This window comes from Hydractinia symbiolongicarpus, chromosome 14 (assembly GCF_029227915.1).
Source record: "Hydractinia symbiolongicarpus strain clone_291-10 chromosome 14, HSymV2.1, whole genome shotgun sequence".
In the NCBI taxonomy this organism is placed as follows: domain Eukaryota; kingdom Metazoa; phylum Cnidaria; class Hydrozoa; order Anthoathecata; family Hydractiniidae; genus Hydractinia; species Hydractinia symbiolongicarpus.
The window spans coordinates 8,488,214-8,509,298 of NC_079888.1; the positions used below are offsets into that span (position 1 = coordinate 8,488,214).

The window sequence follows — 21,085 nt, forward strand, 5'->3', positions numbered from 1 at the left end:
TTTAAAGGATAGAAAGAAAAGAGGAAACCAAAAACACATGTCACGCAGCTTACTCGCACGTTATACAATGTTTACGGTTCTATTATCCAGTGCTGTAAATCACACTGTTCTGCAAAATGCGTTGGTTGGTTCGCTCTCCGTGGGGACAAAAGAGGACGATTCAGGAAGATTTACTTTTATTCAAAACTTTATTATTTCACTAAAAGAAACATTCTTACTCATTAATTCCCGATAAAATATATATGCTAATTAGTGCATAATATTTCGATGTTACTATTCCTTATTTTTAATACATGCTCACAAAAAATTGCTTTGCATTCATTGCTGTTCCCCCGGTTACTAATTACTGTTCGGTACGTGCAGACCGAGCATCTGGTTTGAGACAAAAGACATAAAAGAGACAGACCAGACGTATTGTGCGTGAGTGGGACTTATCGTGATGTCTCAAAAAATCGTGTCGTAAATTTAACAAACTTTCGTAGGACGTGAGGTGAAAATATATTTTTAAAGCGTTGAAAAAGAAATTAAAGTAAGTACGTTTTTTATTTTTAAATCACTAAGCGCGTTTTTGCACAAAACTATCCAGAAATTTATAAAATTGCAATGTAAAACATTTCTGAATTACAGCCTGATTGTTGTAAACGAATAACAACACGAGTTATTTTCACAAATCCATTTGAATTCCTCGACAAACTTTTCTGTGGTCACAAAATGCCCTAAATTTTCATGTAAAGTGATTTTTTTTTTTTTTAATAAAATTTCATACATCTCGCTCGCAAGACAGTTTTGGAAAGTTAATATGCACCAAAACATATGCAATGAAACAAAAAATATATTTATTTTTAACGTGTAGCAAAATATTTTTGTGATGCAAATTTTTTTTACGTTATTTTTGTTTAAACTCTTTGTTTATTACAAGTTTCTTGCGTTGCGTGGGGTAAAAGATACACATCTTATGCTCAATCTTATGGAACTTCTCTACGTGCTATTTACGTCCATGTACGTGCTTCTTGCTGAATGTTCTAAATTCGCTCCTGCTTTGTGTATTAATTTTAAACAAAAATCAAAGCGTCCTGGGAACGAGGTTGTGAAAACCGCAATCACGTAAAACACGTTTTTGATGAATTTGTATAAAAGCAATTCCCCACGCATAGAGAGCAATTTAAATATTTCAAATCCTGTTTGTCAACAAAAAAAATTTAAAATCGTTCCCAGTATTTTTACTCCTATTGAGCAAGTCAGCGAAAGCTTTTTGAAAAAAAAAGTTAAATATTTATGCCGAAAAAGATAAAAGTTTTGGTTAGTCCATTTAATTTACACGGTTCGTTTTCTAGCACTGGTTATGATGGAAGAGTTCAGTGAAAAACACGATGAAAAAAGTTTTATTTTCGATAGTAAAATGAAAAATTACTCGGACTCTATTACCGCTGAATTTGATCGAATGCGTGCCGAAATGATGGAGAAAATGAGAAAAATGGAAAATGAACTGCGAAAAGAAGTGACAAAACCGAAAAGCTTCGACGCTTCCACTCAAACGAGCGAGCCAGGACAGGATAGAAACTCCACTTCAAGCGTACACAGTGCAAATGCAAAGAAAGAAATTAGTACCCAGACTCCAGCTGAAAGTGATGGAGACCAATACCTTCTGTTTCACATTGATTGTAAGTTAAACGCTATGAAAAAACTATTTTGTTCCAAAATGGATAAATGGCAGGCGACATATGAAAATACATTAAACCAACAAGCTGAAGCAGCAAACCATAACAGAATATATACTCACACACCTATGCAGGAGATGCTTCAGAATAAACGAACAATGGGATTGGACACTAGCATGGCATCTCCGCATACCTATATAACAACTGGAGGTAAAATATTACCTACCCACCCTACTTCATTGGTATATAAAGTGTGCAAAGGTTTTCGTACCCGTGAGAGTCTTGATCCAAATGAACAGCATATTCGCTATGAAGCAGAAGGTAGATCTATTGGGAGAAAAAACAGAGGTGTGAGTAAAATTTGTTCATACTCTCCTGAGAAAAACGTAAGCCTGCCGACGAAAGGACCGGATTCTGATACCGAAATAAGTTCCAATTTCTACAACAATAGAAGCCGTGTACGCCAAGGAAATAACTTAGAAGAATTTTCGGTGCCGGTAAAGAATTCTTGCGATGCTTATGAGTTTTTTCAAGATGGTGGGAATGTTGCTGAAAGTACGTCGCGATCAAGCTCCGAGGCAGATCCAAATGAACAGATGGCTGATAAAACCGTTGTAAACAAACCTATTTTCGAAAATCCAAGCGAGAAAGCTATCCAGTGTAATAGGGAAAGCTTGACGAGAAATCTCGTTGAGTCTATGTTTGAGAGACACATCCTTGCAAGCTCTAATGTAACTGGCGCACGAGGTAAATTCATGCTTGACCCGATAAAAATCGCAAAACTTCGCGAGATAGTTTTCACGCAATTTCCGGCGCAGTCGCAAGATGAAGAAGAGGATATTTGGCGTGTGCTAACGACAAAAATAAATACAAAATGTCGCGGAGTGAAGCGATTGCTAAAGCGAAAGATTATATACGGAGAAGCTCTTTATGATGATGAGAAAGGTGCAAGCACAAAAAGGATGCAAGCAAACTAATTCTAGAAAAGGAGAGAAAGGGAAAGAAAAATTAACCCCATGAGAAGATTCGCATGCCCAATGTCTTGAATATTAAAAATTATTTATAAATGGCAGCGTTGAGAAGTTAAAAATGGTGGTAATTGCTTAAAATGTACCTGACAACTTAATTTTCCTGTTTCCGTTCTTTAAAGTAGTGAAAAAATAGAAAATCCATTTTTATGCATTTTCTGCTTAAAATTTCCATCGTATTGTTTCTTTTAAAATATCAAAATATTCTACTTAAATGGCGGAAAGTACTGGTAGTTTGCTTAAAAATGACAATAAATAAAGTTGTTTTATATTGCGAATTAAAGATGGAGGGAAGTAAGAAGGCGATAATTTACAAAAATCATCTTACCCTAATAAGTCATAAACACTAACGTCGCAAAATTAATAACCCACGATACAACGGTCTGTAGAATTAACATGCTACGGGGATGAAACGCGTACAATGAGTTAAAGAAAGGCTACACCCCCTAGAATGCGAGATAAAAATATTGACCTGGCCTCTGTTCGAGAGTCCGGATTTTTCAACTTTGTTCCCGGTACATTTAGTCTCTCATCGTCACTACGCTTATTGACAGATCCGACAATAAGTGCCAGCAATGAGAAGTAACAAAATCCCTGCCAAAGCGGTTAGGGTTTGTTAAGGGAACCCGAGGTATAAAATGATGTTGGATTTATAATATAGAGCTTAAAAAGTTGGTGAACACGTCTTTTCAATTTTTTTAAAAAACTCTTTTCGTTTTTAAGATATTCACATTTAAAGAACTTCAGATTTAATTATGCTGCATAAATAATAACGTCATATTTAAGCAATAGCATATTTTGATATTTTCCGCATTCAGTAATTTTAGACTTGGGATCTGCATGTCGGTTTGCAATCAAATTTTGTGAGTAAACATATAAGACCTATACAAGTTTACACAAATTTTTTTTTTGCAAACCAATCCGCGGATCCCGAGTTATTGGGTCATTTGAAATTAAATTAAGGGGCCTGGGACGAGCAAACGAGTGTCATTTTAGCTAAAAATTATGTTAATCAATTCACCTTTAAATTTTTATGCATTGATAAAGTTTGAATGCACATCCCATAACAGGTCTAAAATTACTGATGACAGAAAATCAATGTCAAAATTTGCTACTACTTAAATATGATATCATAATTTATGCAGCATAATTAAATCTGAAATTCTTTTAATGTCTTTAAATATCTTGAGAACGAAAAAAGCTTTTTAAAAAATTTAAAAAGGCTTGTTAAATACCTTTTTAAGCTCTATAATATAAGTCCAACATTATTTTAGACCTCGGGTTTTCTTGGAAAGATATACTACTTCATATTTTGAATAAGATGACTAGATTATGTCACAACTAGAGATTGGAAAAACTTTAAGAGAACTTAAAACTTATACCCAAATACCCCACGGATCAAGATCCATCCAACCTTCGTCATCGTCTGAATCGATAAGGGAAGATTGTAGCGAACCACCACCATCACTACTGTCTTCTTCATAGTAATTACAATCGCACTGTGTCTCAGGTTGGTTTTGAATTTCATAGTTAAGGAGCGATATTATCTCATACTTCATACTTTTAGTACGATGGGAAGGATGGATAAATTCTTTAATGTGTTTCCAGTGCACACCCCTTCGTCCAACAACAGAGCACTGTAAAACCAGATCATCTCCCCAAGCAGACGAACCTATTGCCAGTATTTTGTCCTGCACAGCCAGCGCGCAGTGAATCGGCGTGGCGTACGGTACAGTTACGACAGTCCACTGACTTTCGTTCGATTCTAGAAATTCAAAATTGTTCAAGTCAAAAATTCCATTTCCGCCACCGAAAACAAAAACTTTCTCATTAAAAAATACTGCTGAGCTCAATATTCTCTCGTGGTTTAAGTCCGGTAATCTCTCCCATTTTTCTTTGCGAGGACAGTATCGTTCTGCTGTTTTTAAACCCCTAATGCCACTGCTACCTTCGCCTCCAATAACATAGACGTGTTTTTTTGACGCCGTTGCCGTGGCGGAGACCCGAGGGTCAGTCATTATTGTCTTCTGGCTCCACGATTTTGTTTTAGTGTCGTAACATTCAACAGTTTTCTCCAAATTGTTTGTTCTGTCCTCGCCTTTTCCTCCAAGAACATATAAACAGTCATGAAGAAAAGCCGAGCAATGTTTATATCGAGCGTGTGCCATGGATGCCAACTGGCTCCAATGTCCGGACGACACGTCATAACAGTATAACATATTACTGGTTGGGGTATGCAGCACAGAAACGTTTTGCGTCCCCCCGCATGCGTATATTTTATTGTTGGCTACACACAGTTCCCCAGGTTGTCGGCCCACAGGAAACCTTTCTAATCGACGAAAACGTTTAGTGGGTATGTCGTAACAATACGTCTCTCCATGTTTTCCTAAACAGAAAACGACTTCTTCTGTTCTCTGAGACGTGCGGCAAATAGTTTGACGTCTTGACGATCGTGACTGAAGCTTCTGTTCACAGGCGAACATTTTGACAAAATCATAAGAATGCTTCCCAGCCAATTCTAAAAAAAAGTGAAAAACATCTAAAGGAAATAAATTTTCGCGAGAAATAAATTTCGCGATTTTACCAATTTTTGATTAATTCGCGAAATTGAATTTTCTTCACAAAAACAAGTGTTAGGTAGCTGGGAAGAGATTGCTAAATACGTTGCCCTTTCGACAGGGAGGGTAATCTATAAGGCAAAATCGTGTAATTAAAATTCCACTAGTTTTGAAAAAAACTTAATTACGAAACCTATTTTTGCGAATAGGTGGTCGCAAAATGCTTTAATGGTTCGCTTCTCTTCTAACTTAAATTCACTTCTCTTCTCTTGTATGAATCAAACAGTTCTCTTCTGTTTCTCACACTTCTCCATTTTGACACTTCTCTTCGGCACTTAACATTTCTCTTCACGTGGTCCCAAACTTTCTCTTCACAACATAATTAACAAATTTCCTCCGCAATTTTACACCATGGTCTGTATATTTTTTTAATTCTCGCAAGAAAAGTAGTATACTTGGCTTAACACGTGCTCAAATTACCAACAGCTTATTGCAGCAGGTCTTGAAGCATGTGCACGTATAAAATAATATTACGTATCAATTCAGATTAGTAGCAGAGTAATTCATTTTATTTATTAATAAACACAATATTTGGTTGCTCAGAGTCCTCAAAATGGTGGTGTCAAGCAAATGCTTTTTCTTTATAATGGATGTGGTTTTAAGAATAACAGGCTGGGATTTTAGGTTGAAAACAAAAGTTCTTTTGTTTAGAACAATAGAAAAGTAAGAATAATGACCAGCCTGGATAGAATTTGTTCTTATAAAAAAGTGTGTATTGAAAAAGATGAAGAAATGCCTCAAACGGAATACCACAATAGCTATATATTTTTATCTAAAATATACAGCCCACTACACATAAAATATTTGGGGAGTTATTAATTACTAAGAACATTTGATCTTGTTCAAGGCCGGGAGCCGGTTTGCCATTTCTTCACCCTCGTCCCCAGGAATTTTCGTGGTCACCTCTTTTATTTCGAAAAGACAAAAATGAGGGTGGTCATTTATTCAAAATAAAGCTCAATCAATATTCCGGACCAAAATTGACTTTGGGTTTTTTTTCAGTTTATGGAAGAGGACCTTTGAAAAGAGAAGATTTCGGACGAAAGAAGAGAAGTGTTTTTATAAAACGAAAAGTGAGCCATAGGGTAATTTGCCCGAAATTTATGTTCGTAGATGCTAAAGATACAATAATTTTTGTCAGAAAGTAAATACCACTGCACATTTTTTTCTTCATCAGCAACTCGTTTATAAGCAACTGAACTGAAATTGAAAAATCATTAACAAAATTCAGTTCTGCACAAATTCAATAGAAGAACTTTGCTTCGTAGCTGGTGGATCATACAGACTTTGATCATCTGTAAGCTTATTTTTTTAGTACCGGGTTTAATTTTAACTACAACTACAAAAAAACATGGCAATAGTATTCATCTCAGAGCAAAGGGAAGCCTCGGGAAGCATTTCGCGATTTTCGCATTCTTTTGTGTAATTCGTGAAATTGAATGCCCGCAATGTCGCAGGCAACTTATTTTGCGAAAAATTGTGATTTTCGCTATCGGTTATTTTACTCACACCCGGGGAAATTCCGTGTTTTTAATTCGCGAAAATTAATCCTCACGAAATAATTTATGACTCGGAGAAATCAATTCCTGCGAAAATTCCTATATTGGATAAGACGATGGCTTAGAAAAATAGTTAAAAATAGTCAAAAAAAAGCAGGAGATGGAGTTAGTAGTTAAAAAAAATTGTGTTCACGAATTGACCTGCCCAGAAATCATTAACCTTAAATATCTTCGTTATCGTCGAACTCATTCAACTTAAAGATGAATAACTAGGATTACTGTGGTTAGCAACAAACTATCCTAAGCTTAGTAACAAAATTGGCCCAAACAAATTTGGCAAAAATGGCCATCAACACGTAAAGGTTCGTTGAAATATTATCATCCGATTGGTTTATGTTTTTACATTCTATTTTTCGACTAAATTTCATATAAACTAACCATCATCGAAAAATCATGTTGTTGATGGGAAAAAATCTTCTATATATTAATAATACCCGCATTTTGTCTGGACCGCGAGAAATAAAGTAACAATTGCGATATATATTTTATCCACTTTGTTGATAAATTTCAAAGACGGTCGAACCCGTGGATTTTTCTACAGGATAACGACAAACTACTTGTAGGGAATACGCGAAAACTAAATGTGCTATGCGCAACCTGAAGTCTTGTGAAAATTTAACAAATTAAGGTGTACGTCGTATAACTAAAAAATTGGGAGTGAGCTACAACATGGTATCACTACGACAGCCGTAAGCTTTTACGCTATGTTGTTTTAGATGCACTGTATAAAATACAATGCACAATAAACAAGTAATTTTCTAGAAACTAAGGTTACAGGTTAATTAGGTGTCCCCACCACAATGACCTCCTTATTCTTGCGGCCAACATGTCAAAGGAAATTCATAAGTAAAAAAAAAATATTCATTTGAGTATTAGTTTTCTTAAAAATTATAGAAACTTGGTCGGCACATAAATAATATATGTAGATTCCTCTATAGTTTCTAGTATATTTTTGTCATACAAAAAACAATTTGAATATTTGTTTTGCATGGCGATTTGGGAGTTTTCATAAGCTTCAACAAATGTTTAAGATATGAATCATGAATGAATCACCATAACTACAAACTTAGACATCTCAGGGTGGGGCAGTGAGTCTAATTACAGAGCTCCATTATTAAACAGTGTGAACTTTTAGATGTCATAAGCTTTACAAATAAACAAGAAAGTTACCTTTGAGAGCAGCTTGTAGACTACTTAGACCCTCCCTTGATAAAAACTTGACACGAATAGTTTTAAACAACAAACGTACTTCATTGACTTCAACATCTTGTCTAACTTTTAACCACTTTTGAAGCAGCAAAGCTACTGTGTCTTCCGTTTTACAGACAATGTCGTCAAAGGACAACAGTGTTTTTAAGTCTCCAAATCCCAGATTTAAGACCTCATTCTCAGAAACAAGTTTCTCAAAATTTCTTTTAATAAAGTCTGTGCATTTTAGAACAAGATCTTTGTCATCATAATTTACACCAATATTACGAACACGCAAGCAATTTGATAAGCTTAAATTCTTTTTAAGAAATTGGAAACATTCATTCGTTATATCCTTTAACAATAAAAGACTTGAAGCATGCACCATGTCCACAACTGAGAGCATGTCAATGGTAAAACTGCCTTCATAAATAAATTCTATGATCTGTTCAAACACTTCTGATGAAATGGATTCTAATATTATCTCTGTCTGTTTAGACTCAACTAGCTTTCCAGTAAACATAGCTTTAAAATAATCACTACAGGAAGACATTATACTTTTGTGTGCATTAAACTTTTTCCCATCCACAAGAAATGATACATCACATAAAGTCCCATCCTTACGGAAAGAAGATAATGATTTAAAGGTATCAGTGAAATGCGATGGCTGACGCATTGTCACTCTGTCCTCTATTTGCTGTTGAACAAACATGCCGATTTTTCTAAAGTAATAACCCAAAAATTATAAGAAAAACATTGCATGTATTTGATATAATTTTATAACAAGACGACCTTCTAAAGCTTGGAACTGAAAACTTGTTGAAATAATTGAGATACACAGTTGTTTTAGTTACCAGAAATCGAGACAATTAAAACTAAAGATTTCCAAGATGCAGAGTTTCTTTTAAATAAACGTAATACAAATGTAGAGTGAAATTATAATTAAAGAAAAGTGCAAATAAAAATATATGATATGCATGCAAAATATATATAAGTGTTTTCTTAATCTTCATCATCTTCTAAATCAAGATTCTTTGTAATTGCCCATTTGCAAAATTCATCAAATAAAATAAAGCCACCACCGTTTGTGTCTATTTTTTTGAATTCTTCCTCTGCATCTATTTTTCCTACCCATTGTTCAATAGTACTTTGAGCATTCTTGAATTCAGCAAGCTCTATACGTTTGTCAGAATCTTTGTCAACACGAGTAAATGCTACAAAGTACTCAAAATATTGACGTAGCGACAACAAGAAAAATTTGAACTCTTTACGTTCAATATAATCATCTCCAACAGATTTGCTGGACTTTTGACTGTCTTTAGCAATTTGAAAGGCTCTTATAATTGCTGGCTTGGCATCGAATACAGCATCAAGTTGAAGCACATCTCTGATAGCTTTATCAACTTCAGCTAAAGATAAAACACCATTGCCGTTGTCAAATTCCTGAAACATTTTCTTTCTTCTTGCTTTATCCTCATCTGATTTTCCAGTTGGAAGTTTAGCATTAACTTTTGCCCAGTCAATTTCAGCCATTTTGGATGTAAGTTGAATCTAAATTAAAGTAAAAACATTTTTTATAAATATTCCGAAATAAATGCATGCTTTTTTATTAGTAACAGCAAAAAAGCTTATTTGTTGGTCTTTATGTTATAGCAGTAATCAGGTCAAAAAGTCGAGCCTGTGAAAGCATAACTTAAATCACCAAAATTTTGTGCTTCATATGACAAAGCTGCACTAAAAAGAAAGTGAGACGGGAGTTACACCTACCTTATTGCGGCCAAGTTCAGAGTCCGAGAGTAAAGAGGGGTTTGCCGAACTTCCAGCAGTATTTATAGGAATCTCTGGGGCAAAATAGTCATGCATTGTTTTGAAAAAATGGTAGTATTGCAAGTATAACGATTATGCTTGATTGAAAAGATATGTAATTTTTATAGAACCTATTTCTTAAAATTATAATGCATTTACAATTGAACTAAACTTGATATCATTACAAAATTTTATGATGTTAGCAATAAATGATATCGTCTATGCTCTAAGAATAATTTTTTTTTCTTTCCGAGAACACAGTTGACGGGGACGTCATATAGTCATAATATAAGGTGTCAATTGCAGATCCTTGAAAAGTGAGCCTCTGCTAAACTTTGAAAATAGTATGAACATCTTTACGTCAGGTTTACGTGACGTTGTTCAATAAGATGTTACAGAGGAATCAAATATGATGGTATATTTAGGTTGTGTTGTATATTGAATATATCTAATACCTAATATAACAACTAAATGATGTCGCAGCCGAATAACCAGGTTTAGTTTATACTTCCCAGGCCTCTAATTTTTTGCTTGCAGGCGAATAAATCATGGCTGCCAGTCTGGGAAAAACATCAAGCGACTCAATTGGCATACCTGGACGACAAAATCAGACTCTTAAGGTACAAGAGCCAAATGACCTAAGTATAATTGCAAGTCCCAAGCTTTCACCTACATCAGTGGTGTCACTTGCTGACACTGAAAAGCTTGGCGTACCCTTAAAAACACCATGGACTTTCTGGTATGACCGGTGAGTCTTATTTTAAAATAAATTGAAAAGTTTAGAAATATTTTGTGGAACTGCATTTGGGTCAAGGTCAATTAGCATTAACAGTTAAGCTATTTTACGACATATTTCTCTGATACTTCCTACAATGTAATGTGATGTGTATTGTTTTGATTTTGTGTTAAAAACATTGGCATATTACAGTCAGGGAAAACCGCAAATTAGGCTATCACGCCAAATTAGGCTAGTAGCTTAGTTAGGAGATTTTTCATAGACTATTTAGGCGAGTATCTCCTATTTAGGCGATTTGCTATCTTCTTTGTTAAATATAACGGAAACGACGTATAGTCGCGCCATGTTTTTTTAGCTATCCAGTGGCCTGTCAAGTCGTCTTTGGTCAAGTAAAATTTCATGTAATTTGCTTCGCGGAACTAAAAATTATAGGCCAAAAGACTTTCTATCTGTTAATTAGGCTATGCTAGACTAATTAAGCTATGATATCTTATCAGAAGGTTATTTCGCGCCAATATTTTCCAGAAGCAACCGTGGCCGTAAAACAAAGAAGCCGTAACAGCGCATGCATTCTTAATCGAAACAAACTAAACGCTATATCTTCTGACAGCGCAAATAATAAAGAAAAATATATTTGGACCACCGAAAGGAGGTTCTATAGAATGTTTTTAGCTAATAAAATCATTGCGACTATGTAACAGAACAGCGATAGGCAGCAAAAACCATGTTGATAGCCTAATTAGGAGAGATAAATCGCCTAAATAGGCTATCGTAGACTAATTAGACTATCATAGCCTAATTTGCGGTTATCCCTGACTGTATTAGTAGGTAGCCAGCTACATGTAGAAAAGGTAAAAAAAATTAAGTTATATGATTTACTTCATTATTCCTGCCTCTTTGTTATTCTTACCTCTCTAGGAAAACCACCATTGGCATAGGTTAAAAAAAAAATCCTGCCTATCCCCCAATCTTCCTTCATGTGGGGTTGCTGTAATTTTTTTACGTTTACTGTATCTAGCTATGTTCTCAAATACATTAGTTGCCACGTGTCGTAATGTTTTGATTTTGCATCAAATGGACATGCTATGGACATGCATATACAAAAATATAAAGAACAGACTGCAGTTGAAGTAAAAAAAAGATTGGAACTAAAATTATTAAAATGCCCATACAGAGAAGATAATAATTAAGAAAAAAAATTCCAAAAAGTTTTTATTCTCTGAAAATCTATAATAGATCGTTTAAAAATCGTGAAAACGGTGTAGTAGAAAACGAAGAGATCGCCATAGATCGTTTAAAAATCATGAAAACGGGATTGTAGTAAACGAAAAGTTTGCCATAGATCGTTTAAAAATCATGAAAAACGGCATCGTAGAAGCTAAGAGATCGCCATAGATCGTTTAAAAATCATGAAAACAGGATCATAGAAAACGAAAAGACAGCCATATATCGTTTAAAAATCATAAAAAAGGGGATCGTAGAAAATTAAAAGATCGCCGTAGATTGTGTAGATTGAACCTATGAATATGCAATTTTTTTAGTCTTTTCAAAGTCAACCTTGTATATTTTACTTCTTTTATTTCTGGTTTTGTGTAAAGTTTGTATCATTTCTTTCGTATTTTAATAAAATTCGTTTAAGGTTACTGTAAAGGAAACAATTTTTTTTTTAGGTTTTTTGCAAAAAAATCATGACATATAGAAAAAAAAATTCTCTTTCCAATGACATAATTTATAGTCTATGAAAATATTTGGAACATTCTATTTTTCTGGAAAAAGCCTTTTTAGAGCTAAAAAATATGTGCAAAATGAGTTAAGCATATTTTTTGTAAACATTATGCATAATATGGAACCGTAACCGTATAAAAATATGCTTAATAATATTTTTTAGATAGTTTACTTTCACTATCGAATTAAAAAAAATCAAAGTTAAGGAATTTGCATATGAGCTGTCTCTTGTAACCCTGACTTCTGTCTATTTATGATTCTGAGCGCGTGTATGGATATTCAGCATAAAGAAAAAGTTTGCACTTCTATCATCTTTCTGCATACTCACTTCACACATTTTTATAACACCTACGAAAATCTTTAAAAACTAATATCTAGTTAGTAAATTTTTGCATATATGCCTTTACGTTAGTGGTCTCTTTTTCCGAAAGCTTCCTATTGGCTCATTGAAATTTTCGGTAGCTGAATAAATTATGCACAAAAGGTTCTCGGATTTTTTTGTATAAATTACTGAATAGCGAATTATGATGACAGAAAGAAAAAAATATGCATTTTTTATGAATGATTATATAAAATTACAAATAATTTCATAACAACGTTATTAGAAAAAAATAACCGGGAACATTTTTGAATTTAATTTATGCTGAATATAATTGTGCAAAAACGAGAAGTCTGCGACCACGTGTTCGGAAAAAGAAGCCATTTTAAAACGTACGGTGAAAAAAAATTGGTGTGTGTTTATTTCATTATATTTTCTTTTTGGAAAATTACCATCTCACGAAAATAGCACCATCAAAAAATTCTTTCATCAAGGATTCAGAAACAAAAAACATAAAAAAAAAATATAAAAGTATTGATAAATTATAAGGGTTTTTCTGAGACTACTCATCAAGTGAGTTTTTTCCTTTACAGTTCGTATCATTTCATTTTGTATGATAAAAAAACTTTGTTTAAGTTCGTACTATATATTAAAAAAATTCGTATAAACTTCGTTTTCATTTTTTATTTTAAACAAAGCACTTCATATGACATTTGTTTAACAAAACGAAGTACTTCGTAGCGTTCGTATAATTATACGAAAAAAACATACAAACATTTTGAGATCCCTAAAGTCGGTTCGCAAAAAAATCGGCAATGTAACCAATTAAACCACCATCTAGATGTAACCTGGGAACACCATAGATCAATGACCATTGGCTTGTTCAATCGTACAGTACTGGAAAAAGGTTGTTTAACATCGCGCTTCGCGTATCGCAACGGTATTCTCGATCCGCAATAGATGTTTTTTTCCTTTCAAATTGCATTGAGAGGGCTTCGCGATGCATTCGTCTCGATATCATTCTCGGAGCTATCGAGGCCATTAACACTTTTTCATAATAGAACTATTTTAAACATAAAAGTGTTTTTAACAATGATCGCGGATGTTTAAATATAATTATACTTCCTTTGTGTTTTATTTTTTAACTTACACATAACAATTGAGGGTGTGCAGCTAGCAATAATCTTCCTTTAGAAAACATTACAGAGATTGTGTGTATTTAATTAATATGAACTATATTTCCACATGTCTGGTTGATCTTACACACTTTCGATGATCTTGTTTATGCAGAAAATGTTTTTATTTTACACACATGGATTAAAAACTTTGATGAGCGAACACTTTTAAATAAATTGGTTTTTCATGATGTACCCACTGGGAAAGAGCTAACGTAACTAGTCTTTTTCTTATGATTTCTTTTTTTTTTAGATACTAAAAAAGGTCAAAAACATTATTCGACTGATGTGTCTGCTGGGTAATACAAAAGCACAAAGATAGGCTTACTGTTTTCCTATTTATTTCGCCGGTACTAAGTTATTCACTAGGCAACCTCAAATGTACCAGGACTTTTTATATGTTAAAGGGTGACAAAGACAGATTGCAATCGGAATTGTGGAAAACATTTTTTTAGAGAAAACATATTTACATAAGAAATAATTAAAAAAAATAAACTATAAAAAAAGTTCTTTTCTTCGTGCTGCTTCATTTATGGCGTCTTTGTACTTCTTCCAAACTAAATTCTTTTCTGCAGCACCCATCACGTGAAGAGAAAAAACATATTGCTCAATTAAATTTAGTCAATTAATATCTAATTGTTTTTTTCCTTTTAAACCAGCGCAGTTTCCTTCTCTTCTTTTCTGCCTCGTGATATTTGTTTGTTATTTGCATGTGTCTCAGTAACAGAAAAAAAATACGTTGAAAAAGCAATGCGCTAGGTTTACTTCAATAAATACGAAAGTTAAAAAGTTTCTTATAAAAAACACATATTTAAAATAAAATAAAAGATAAAGCAGCGTTGTTTGAAACAAAAAAAACTTTCTCTTTATTCTCATTAGCACCTACCATTGTGACACATCGAGACAGATTTTGTCACGATACTAGATTCTCGATAGATCGCGACAACTTATTTTAACTGTTTCTTATTATTATAAACACGGTACATTGCGTATTGAGGGAGTCCGCTCACGTTGCAAGCTCGATATGTTAAACAACCTTTTTCCAGTACTGTAAATAGCCACTTTGGCCTATATGCAAACGCATATACAGAACTTTGTAATTTATATAGTTCCACCACAGCGCAGTACATGTTAGAATTTTAATTAAAAGTTGTGTTTTATTGCACTGAAAAGCTTTGTCCTAAAATTACTTTCTATGCTTTTTACACATCAATAAAAATACAACATGATTTTTTTCTTGTGCAGTACTTGTATGTATATAAAAGTTTAACTTTTGAAACTCTATTTCAGTTACAAACGTGGTTTGTCTGCTGCTGAATACGAAGCAAACTTAAAGAAAATTTATACAGTAAGAACAGTGGAGGTAAAACATTTTTCTGAACATTCAGTTGCAATATTTTTTTTTCATTTTTCTTTCTTCAGAGTACTTTTTTATTTGTAAATTTGTTTTGTCGGTAAGTAATTTGAATCCTGTTGGTAGTGTGATGTAATGTATTTGAATCCTCGGATGTTTTTTAGGGATTTTGGAGTGTCTACAACAACATACCTCTTGTTGGTGAGATTGGTCTTGGTAGCTATCATTTAATGCGAGACGAGAGGCGTCCGTTATGGTGGGTGTACTTTTCAATGATTTTGCAGTGAAGCACGATATCTGATTTTTTTAAATTAACAGCAGTCAGTGAAAAAACATATCTTCTTAGGGTAGTGGTACACAGTTGCATTAATTTAATTCGATTTATCAAATTTAACAATTGTATCATACTAACGCATGTTTTAAGCATCAACTTTAATTTCAAAAAAGTCAACAACAAAAAAACTAACAAACTGTAGGGCGCTATAAAAACAAGATAAAAAGTAGATGTGGGAAGGAACTCCCTGGAATTTTATTGCCACAAAATCTCCTTATACAAACGAAAAGAAAAAAAAAAATTTTGTTTTGACTGAAATTTATTTAGTAACGTAATTTATAGACTCTTTTACCAATGTTTTCAAAAAAAACAAAGCAAAAATCTATTTTGTATATTACCACCAAGTTTTAATGCTCTATATAATTTGGACAAATCGAGTTCCATTAACAAATTGTGTATAACCTTACTTAGGGAAGATGAATGCAACGTTAAAGGTGGTTATTGGAAGATGAGATGCCCAAAAAACAAAACTGTGCGTTTATGTTTTCTTATCATTTCCTCATGTTTAAATGTGGGAATTAAAAAAATATATATATAATCTTGACATCAATCTTTAGAGTACTGTTTGGAAGGAGTTGCTGTTGGCACTTATAGGAGAACAGTTTGATGGTGCTGTTGGAAAAGGTACGTTCTATATACTTTAAAGTTGAAAAATTCTTAACAAGTAATTTCGGACATTAAATTTTGATGCAATAATGTTTGGACAAAGTTTCAAACTGAATTTTTGACTAGCCTGTGTTCTTCTTTAAAAGATTGACTTTAATAAAAAGAAAAAGTAGTTATCTTGTTAAAAATTTACAGATATTATTAAAATAAATCACAGTTGCTATTTTGGTCAAAAATACTTTGTGTATCCTTAGCGAAAAATCACCTTTCGTTACAGATAGAATACAGGCATTATTAAAAAATATTAATCTTAACTCCATTTCTAAAATGTTGTAAGATTATTGCTTTGCCCGAACTGAGAATTTATAAAACATTAGAGCATAACTTTAGGATATTGGAAATGTGTTTGGGTTGGGATTTTAGGCTAGCATTTTCAGACAATTGAATTTTTAAGTAGCCATTATTTGTAACTCAAGTGTGACAACTCGCCAATTGAAGAAAGTATATGCTACACGTCAATATAACATTTCATGGGAATAGATATTATGGTGCATAGACTATTTCTGTTTTGAAAATTTATCTGTTCCATGTTAATTGTTTTTCTTCGTGCCTAACATTGACTGCTCTAAGCCTCTGCATATAAATTTGTTTTATTAACACAATTTGGGCTCGATTATCCAAACATTATCGTTAACTTGATCAACTAAATAAATTATCATTGACATTCCAGGAGGGTAGTTAAAAGCAAAATCGTTAATTTGACGTGTACTTTACAAGCTATGAGTCGCCAAAGTGTTTTATCACAATAGACCTTCTGTCAACATGCCCTAAAAATTACTTTGTCACTGGTTATTTGTTTATTAGGTGATCTGATTGTTGGTGCAAGTGTTAGTGTTCGAGATAGGGATGACATCTTGCAGATTTGGAACAACGATAGCACTCAAATAAACGAGGCAAAGGTATGTTTGTAAAGTTGCACTCTGTTGTTTCATACAAGAATTATAACGAATCATATTAGTTATATTCAAGTTTGTTTTATAAGAGAAGAATCAATGAATAGTTCGAATTTATCCCCACTGGTTAAGCTCGTTGAGTCAGTGCATAAAAATATTTTAGAAATGATGAGCAACAAAATTGGCTTAAAGATGACATGTAGTACTAAATAATCCTCTGTTTGTTTAACCGTCTGTTATCTGAATGTGCTTGTTACCTTACAGGTTTTAGATAAACTTGCAAAGATCATCCCAGACTTTGACACAACAGGCGCTTTTTATAAACGTAAGTAGCATACAGTTTATTTATGCTCAGATCTTACTAATTTATGGTAAGCTGTTTAATAGGTGTAACAATAAAGCAGTGACATGTCTGCCATTTTTAATACGGATTCTCCGACAAGCAAAGAAGATATACAAAATAGGTCAGTTAAAATAGGATGCGTGTGACCAGGGGAGAATGGGTTGTTCGATCGCAAGTGGTTACAATGAATTTCAGAATATATATTACACTTCTATATTTTGTAAAATTAGCTCAAAATCCTTACAGCAAAGAAAAATTATTTGTAAAAAGATTGACCAGTACCCGGTAAAAGAGCAACGGAAATTTTAATGGGAGAAAATTTCATAAGGAAAATTTTAGAACGTATTTTTCTCCCCTTAAAGTAGAGCAGGCTTAACCTGTACTGCAGGAAAAATCTTTCAAGATGGTACGTTGACTGTGAAGGGAATTCTTAAGGTAGAGTCAGGGATTTTTGCCTTTGTTTACTTTTGTTATACTAATACGTCCGTTTGTTTATTTTAGAACACCAAGCACATGAAGCGTTCGAGTTAACATCGGGAAGAAATCGCAAGTCTTCGGGTGGTGGCCAGTCGCCGTTTGGAAATCTTCGTTCAAGCCCCTTCTCGTCGAGATAATAATTAACTCTGTTTTGTTTTTGTTTATTCGCCGTATGACGGCTGCAACACCTGCTCAAATCCAGCCTATTCATGACCTGTTCAACTACACCTCGGTCCTACTTCGTGTCAGTCTCTTTCTCTATGTTGTAACTAGGATTTTATTTTTTTGTAGAGCATTCATTCGCTATATATGTTTGCAATGATGAAACATAATGTCTTTTTAAAATTGTAAATAAGAATTTTGTGTCCCCACTTTTAATTTTACACGAAATTTTGTTGTTAATGTTGTTGTTGTTGTTTTTTTTACACTTTTTTACTGTTGTTTTTCTGATGTCTACGTCACTTCGTCTGCCATGTTTTTATGCGTAATGTAATTATAATATGCCACTTAATTACCAGTTCCCTGTGGTTGGCAGCTGTATAACTTGTAAATTTGTAAATAAGAATTTGATATGTGTGTGACAAAAGGGCAAAAGGAAAAATTTCTTTTTTAACCGAAACAAAATATCGCTTCTCTAAATTGCGTCTGGCTTGTTGGCTGATTTTAGTGTCTCTAAAGAACGATTTAAACTTACTAACCATTCAGGGTTGGTTCCTTGCTACTCGAATTTTCCCAAATTACCTTGAGTTTTGAACTACACACGGCTTTTTATAAGAACCTGTAACATCTGCTTACTGTTCTTATTTTTTAGGCTGATATGTTCTTATTTTGTTCGTAAAAGTAAGAACACTGCTTCGGAAGTGTTTTTGTTGCTAATAGAGTTCTATAATCGTGTTGGTGATAAATCGATAATCGGTAGCTTGAGAGATTTAAAACAGACTTATATTCTGGATTGTACTTATTTTATAGCAGTTTATTTGAGCCTAAAGCTGTTTTCATGTTGTTCTTATTTCTCGGCAAAATCTGAGGCTGGTGTTCTTAAAACATTGTTCTTATAAGAAAGCGTGTCTACAATGACAACAACTTTGTGTTATTTTTTTGTCTTTGTTTGCGTTCATCTTTTTGTGTGATATCACTGTTCCCTCAGTTTTATCTAAATAACTTTCACGTTTCTTTTTATAACTTTACCTGTTTTTTCAATTTAGTGGTCCTAATTATTTCCCTGTGCACTGTAACGTAACTCGCTTTGACAACATCCCGGAAAACATTTTCCTTTTCTGTCATGTATTATTATAGTCAGTGAAAATATTTTTAGCCATCTTAAAATGTTTGGTTTGTTTTTGTATTTTGTCTACTCTGATATTTAATTCCATGTTTGTTTGGTTGGTCTTGAAATTTCGCAGTTAGGCCGTTAAAATCCTCGGCAAACAAGCCAGGGTGTTTTTTAGATCGTGTTTATATGCAAAAAGCCTGAGCCAGTAAGTAGTCAAGTTCATACTTTAAGTACAATGTCAATAGTAACCGGTGCAGAAAAAAAGAAACTTGAAAAACAGATTTCGCGGATAAAAACAATCGTGTCTAAACGGGATAACTCGGTTCGTTTTTAGAAAAAATGCGCACCAGTTTGACTGCAAATTTCACGGAGATCACGGCGGGTTGACTGGCTTATTATGTAAACACATTTCGGTGCGGTCTAGTTTTGCTGCGCTGACTTGTTTAACCCGAAAACCATGCTTCATATAAACAGCTTCTAAATTCACCTCCGGGTTTGCCAGCGGAACAGGGAATAGGAAAGGACAATATTTTCAAATAATAATACCCGTATACGTCTGTCTTTCTGACACGCAAAATGGTTGCTTAGCTGCGCGGGTAGCGAGACGCACGCAATGCGGTATAAAATATTAACAAATAATGGGGAAACCAGGGAATTTTGTTAGAGTCACTTCCTAATTTGTAAATTAATGTTAATCAGTGAGTTTGTTTCGTGTGAACTTCTGTGAAATGATCTTTCATGTGGAACATACTTGGTGAAGGAGGATTTGTTACCACTGCAATGCTTTTCGAAAATACGAAAGAATTGTTTTTACCTTCCGAAGGAAGGTTAAGGATAATTTAGTATCTTAAAATTTAAAACCATATGAAGCGGACATTGTTTCTCATGCTCCAACTAGAAAATTGGCTCAATCTCGATTTAGGTTGTACCTGGACGACGAAAAGCAAAAAAGGAAGTAGGAAATAGACAACTTTCCATTGTTGATGATGAAATAGCAGATTTAAAACTTTGTAATAAAGAGTTAGCTAAAAAAGCTAGTGAATTGAATGATTTGGTAAATGTTAAATCTTCTTTCTAAGGAGACAGCGCAAAGCAGAAGAGAATGAGAGGGAATTGTGTTCTACTATCGACAGTTCTCTTGGATTGTTGCATGAGAAGAGGGAATGTATAAGTAGAAAATAGAATAGAATCCATGGTTTAATAATTTTGTTTGGACTAACAGTGAAAAAAACTCTTTTGTTATATACCTATTTGGACACTTTTTTTTTGCTTAATCTTAAAAAAAGAAACTTTGACTTTACACTTTGTTGCTTGGTTGTTCATATTCATTTTGTTTGCATTGTTTACATATAAGGTTTGGAAATACTTTTTATAGTCACACTAAAAAAAGTTACAGCTTACTGTCATGCTTTCTCACATAAAAAACAGAAAACCCTTTTATCTGTTGATTTGCCTACTGTAAACCAGCTGCATAATGTTTATAGATTGCTATAAGGACGAAACTGTTGCTATCTAATTTTTGTATTTTCTTGTTCTCCCCTTCCTTTCGGCTAGCTACATGAAATCAGAGAAAATCATGTCTTTTTTTACATTTTTAAATCAGGGAATTTGGTTTGTAAATTTGGGTGGCATTCCTGCACTGAATGTGCTTGCTAGTCTCACGAATATAACGGTGTTATGTAGCTATAAAGCATTTGCTGTAAGTTGCTTATACCGTATATTTGTGTATATTGGTGAAGTGTTTACTGTTTCGTAGAATTTCTTTAGATTTTAACCATGGCTATATTTATTGACCGGAATAGGCGAAACTATACTTTTGGTTAAAAAATACGTTTCCTTAAAAATTGACACAATCAATTTCGCTCGAAGTTTAAAACAGCAACAAAAACAAAAAACGGGTGTAATAATAATAATAATAAAAAAATCGGCAAGA

General features: G+C 33.6%; 4 protein-coding genes across 4 annotated transcripts; 2 read left to right on the plus strand and 2 right to left on the minus strand.

The window, feature by feature from the left end:
* Positions 1-397: 397 nt before the first annotated feature.
* LOC130626103 (uncharacterized) lies at positions 398-2,963 on the plus strand. Its single transcript, XM_057441208.1, has 2 exons — positions 398-529; positions 1,335-2,963. The coding sequence occupies exon 2, from the start codon at positions 1,343-1,345 to the stop codon at positions 2,633-2,635; it is 1,293 nt and encodes a 430-aa protein (XP_057297191.1). The 5' UTR covers positions 398-529; positions 1,335-1,342; the 3' UTR covers positions 2,636-2,963.
* A 32-nt stretch (positions 2,964-2,995) lies between these two features.
* LOC130626101 (kelch-like protein 28) lies at positions 2,996-8,869 on the minus strand. The gene is made up of 2 exons (XM_057441206.1): positions 8,034-8,869; positions 2,996-5,204 (listed from the first exon to the last, which is right to left on the minus strand). Exons 1-2 carry the CDS (start codon positions 8,761-8,763, stop codon positions 4,063-4,065), a joined length of 1,872 nt encoding a protein of 623 aa, XP_057297189.1. The 5' UTR covers positions 8,764-8,869; the 3' UTR covers positions 2,996-4,062.
* Positions 8,870-8,933: 64 nt separating this feature from the next.
* On the minus strand, positions 8,934-9,971 carry LOC130626104 (flagellar calcium-binding protein TB-44A-like). Its single transcript, XM_057441209.1, has 2 exons — positions 9,819-9,971; positions 8,934-9,602 (listed from the first exon to the last, which is right to left on the minus strand). Exons 1-2 carry the CDS (start codon positions 9,912-9,914, stop codon positions 9,054-9,056), a joined length of 645 nt encoding a protein of 214 aa, XP_057297192.1. The 5' UTR covers positions 9,915-9,971; the 3' UTR covers positions 8,934-9,053.
* A 402-nt stretch (positions 9,972-10,373) lies between these two features.
* LOC130625610 (eukaryotic translation initiation factor 4E type 3-like) lies at positions 10,374-19,205 on the plus strand. Its single transcript, XM_057440712.1, has 8 exons — positions 10,374-10,605; positions 15,103-15,175; positions 15,331-15,422; positions 15,912-15,972; positions 16,058-16,124; positions 16,971-17,065; positions 17,324-17,384; positions 17,904-19,205. Exons 1-8 carry the CDS (start codon positions 10,406-10,408, stop codon positions 18,014-18,016), a joined length of 762 nt encoding a protein of 253 aa, XP_057296695.1. The 5' UTR covers positions 10,374-10,405; the 3' UTR covers positions 18,017-19,205.
* The last annotated feature ends 1,880 nt before the right edge of the window (positions 19,206-21,085 follow it).

Excerpts from the sequence above, each read along its gene's own strand:
- LOC130626101 (XM_057441206.1), bottom strand. The coding sequence starts at position 8,763 with ATGTTTGTTCAACAGCAAATAGAGGACAGAGTGACAATGCGTCAGCCA. Across the intron at positions 5,205-8,033 it reads TCTACAAGCTGCTCTCAAAG|AATTGGCTGGGAAGCATTCT; the intron begins GTAACTTTCTTG and ends ACTTTTTTTTAG.
- LOC130625610 (XM_057440712.1), top strand. The coding sequence starts at position 10,406 with ATGGCTGCCAGTCTGGGAAAAACATCAAGCGACTCAATTGGCATACCT. Across the intron at positions 15,176-15,330 it reads ATACAGTAAGAACAGTGGAG|GGATTTTGGAGTGTCTACAA; the intron begins GTAAAACATTTT and ends GATGTTTTTTAG. Across the intron at positions 17,066-17,323 it reads CTCAAATAAACGAGGCAAAG|GTTTTAGATAAACTTGCAAA; the intron begins GTATGTTTGTAA and ends GTTACCTTACAG.
- LOC130626104 (XM_057441209.1), bottom strand. The coding sequence starts at position 9,914 with ATGCATGACTATTTTGCCCCAGAGATTCCTATAAATACTGCTGGAAGT. Across the intron at positions 9,603-9,818 it reads CTGAACTTGGCCGCAATAAG|ATTCAACTTACATCCAAAAT; the intron begins GTAGGTGTAACT and ends ACTTTAATTTAG.
- LOC130626103 (XM_057441208.1), top strand. The coding sequence starts at position 1,343 with ATGATGGAAGAGTTCAGTGAAAAACACGATGAAAAAAGTTTTATTTTC.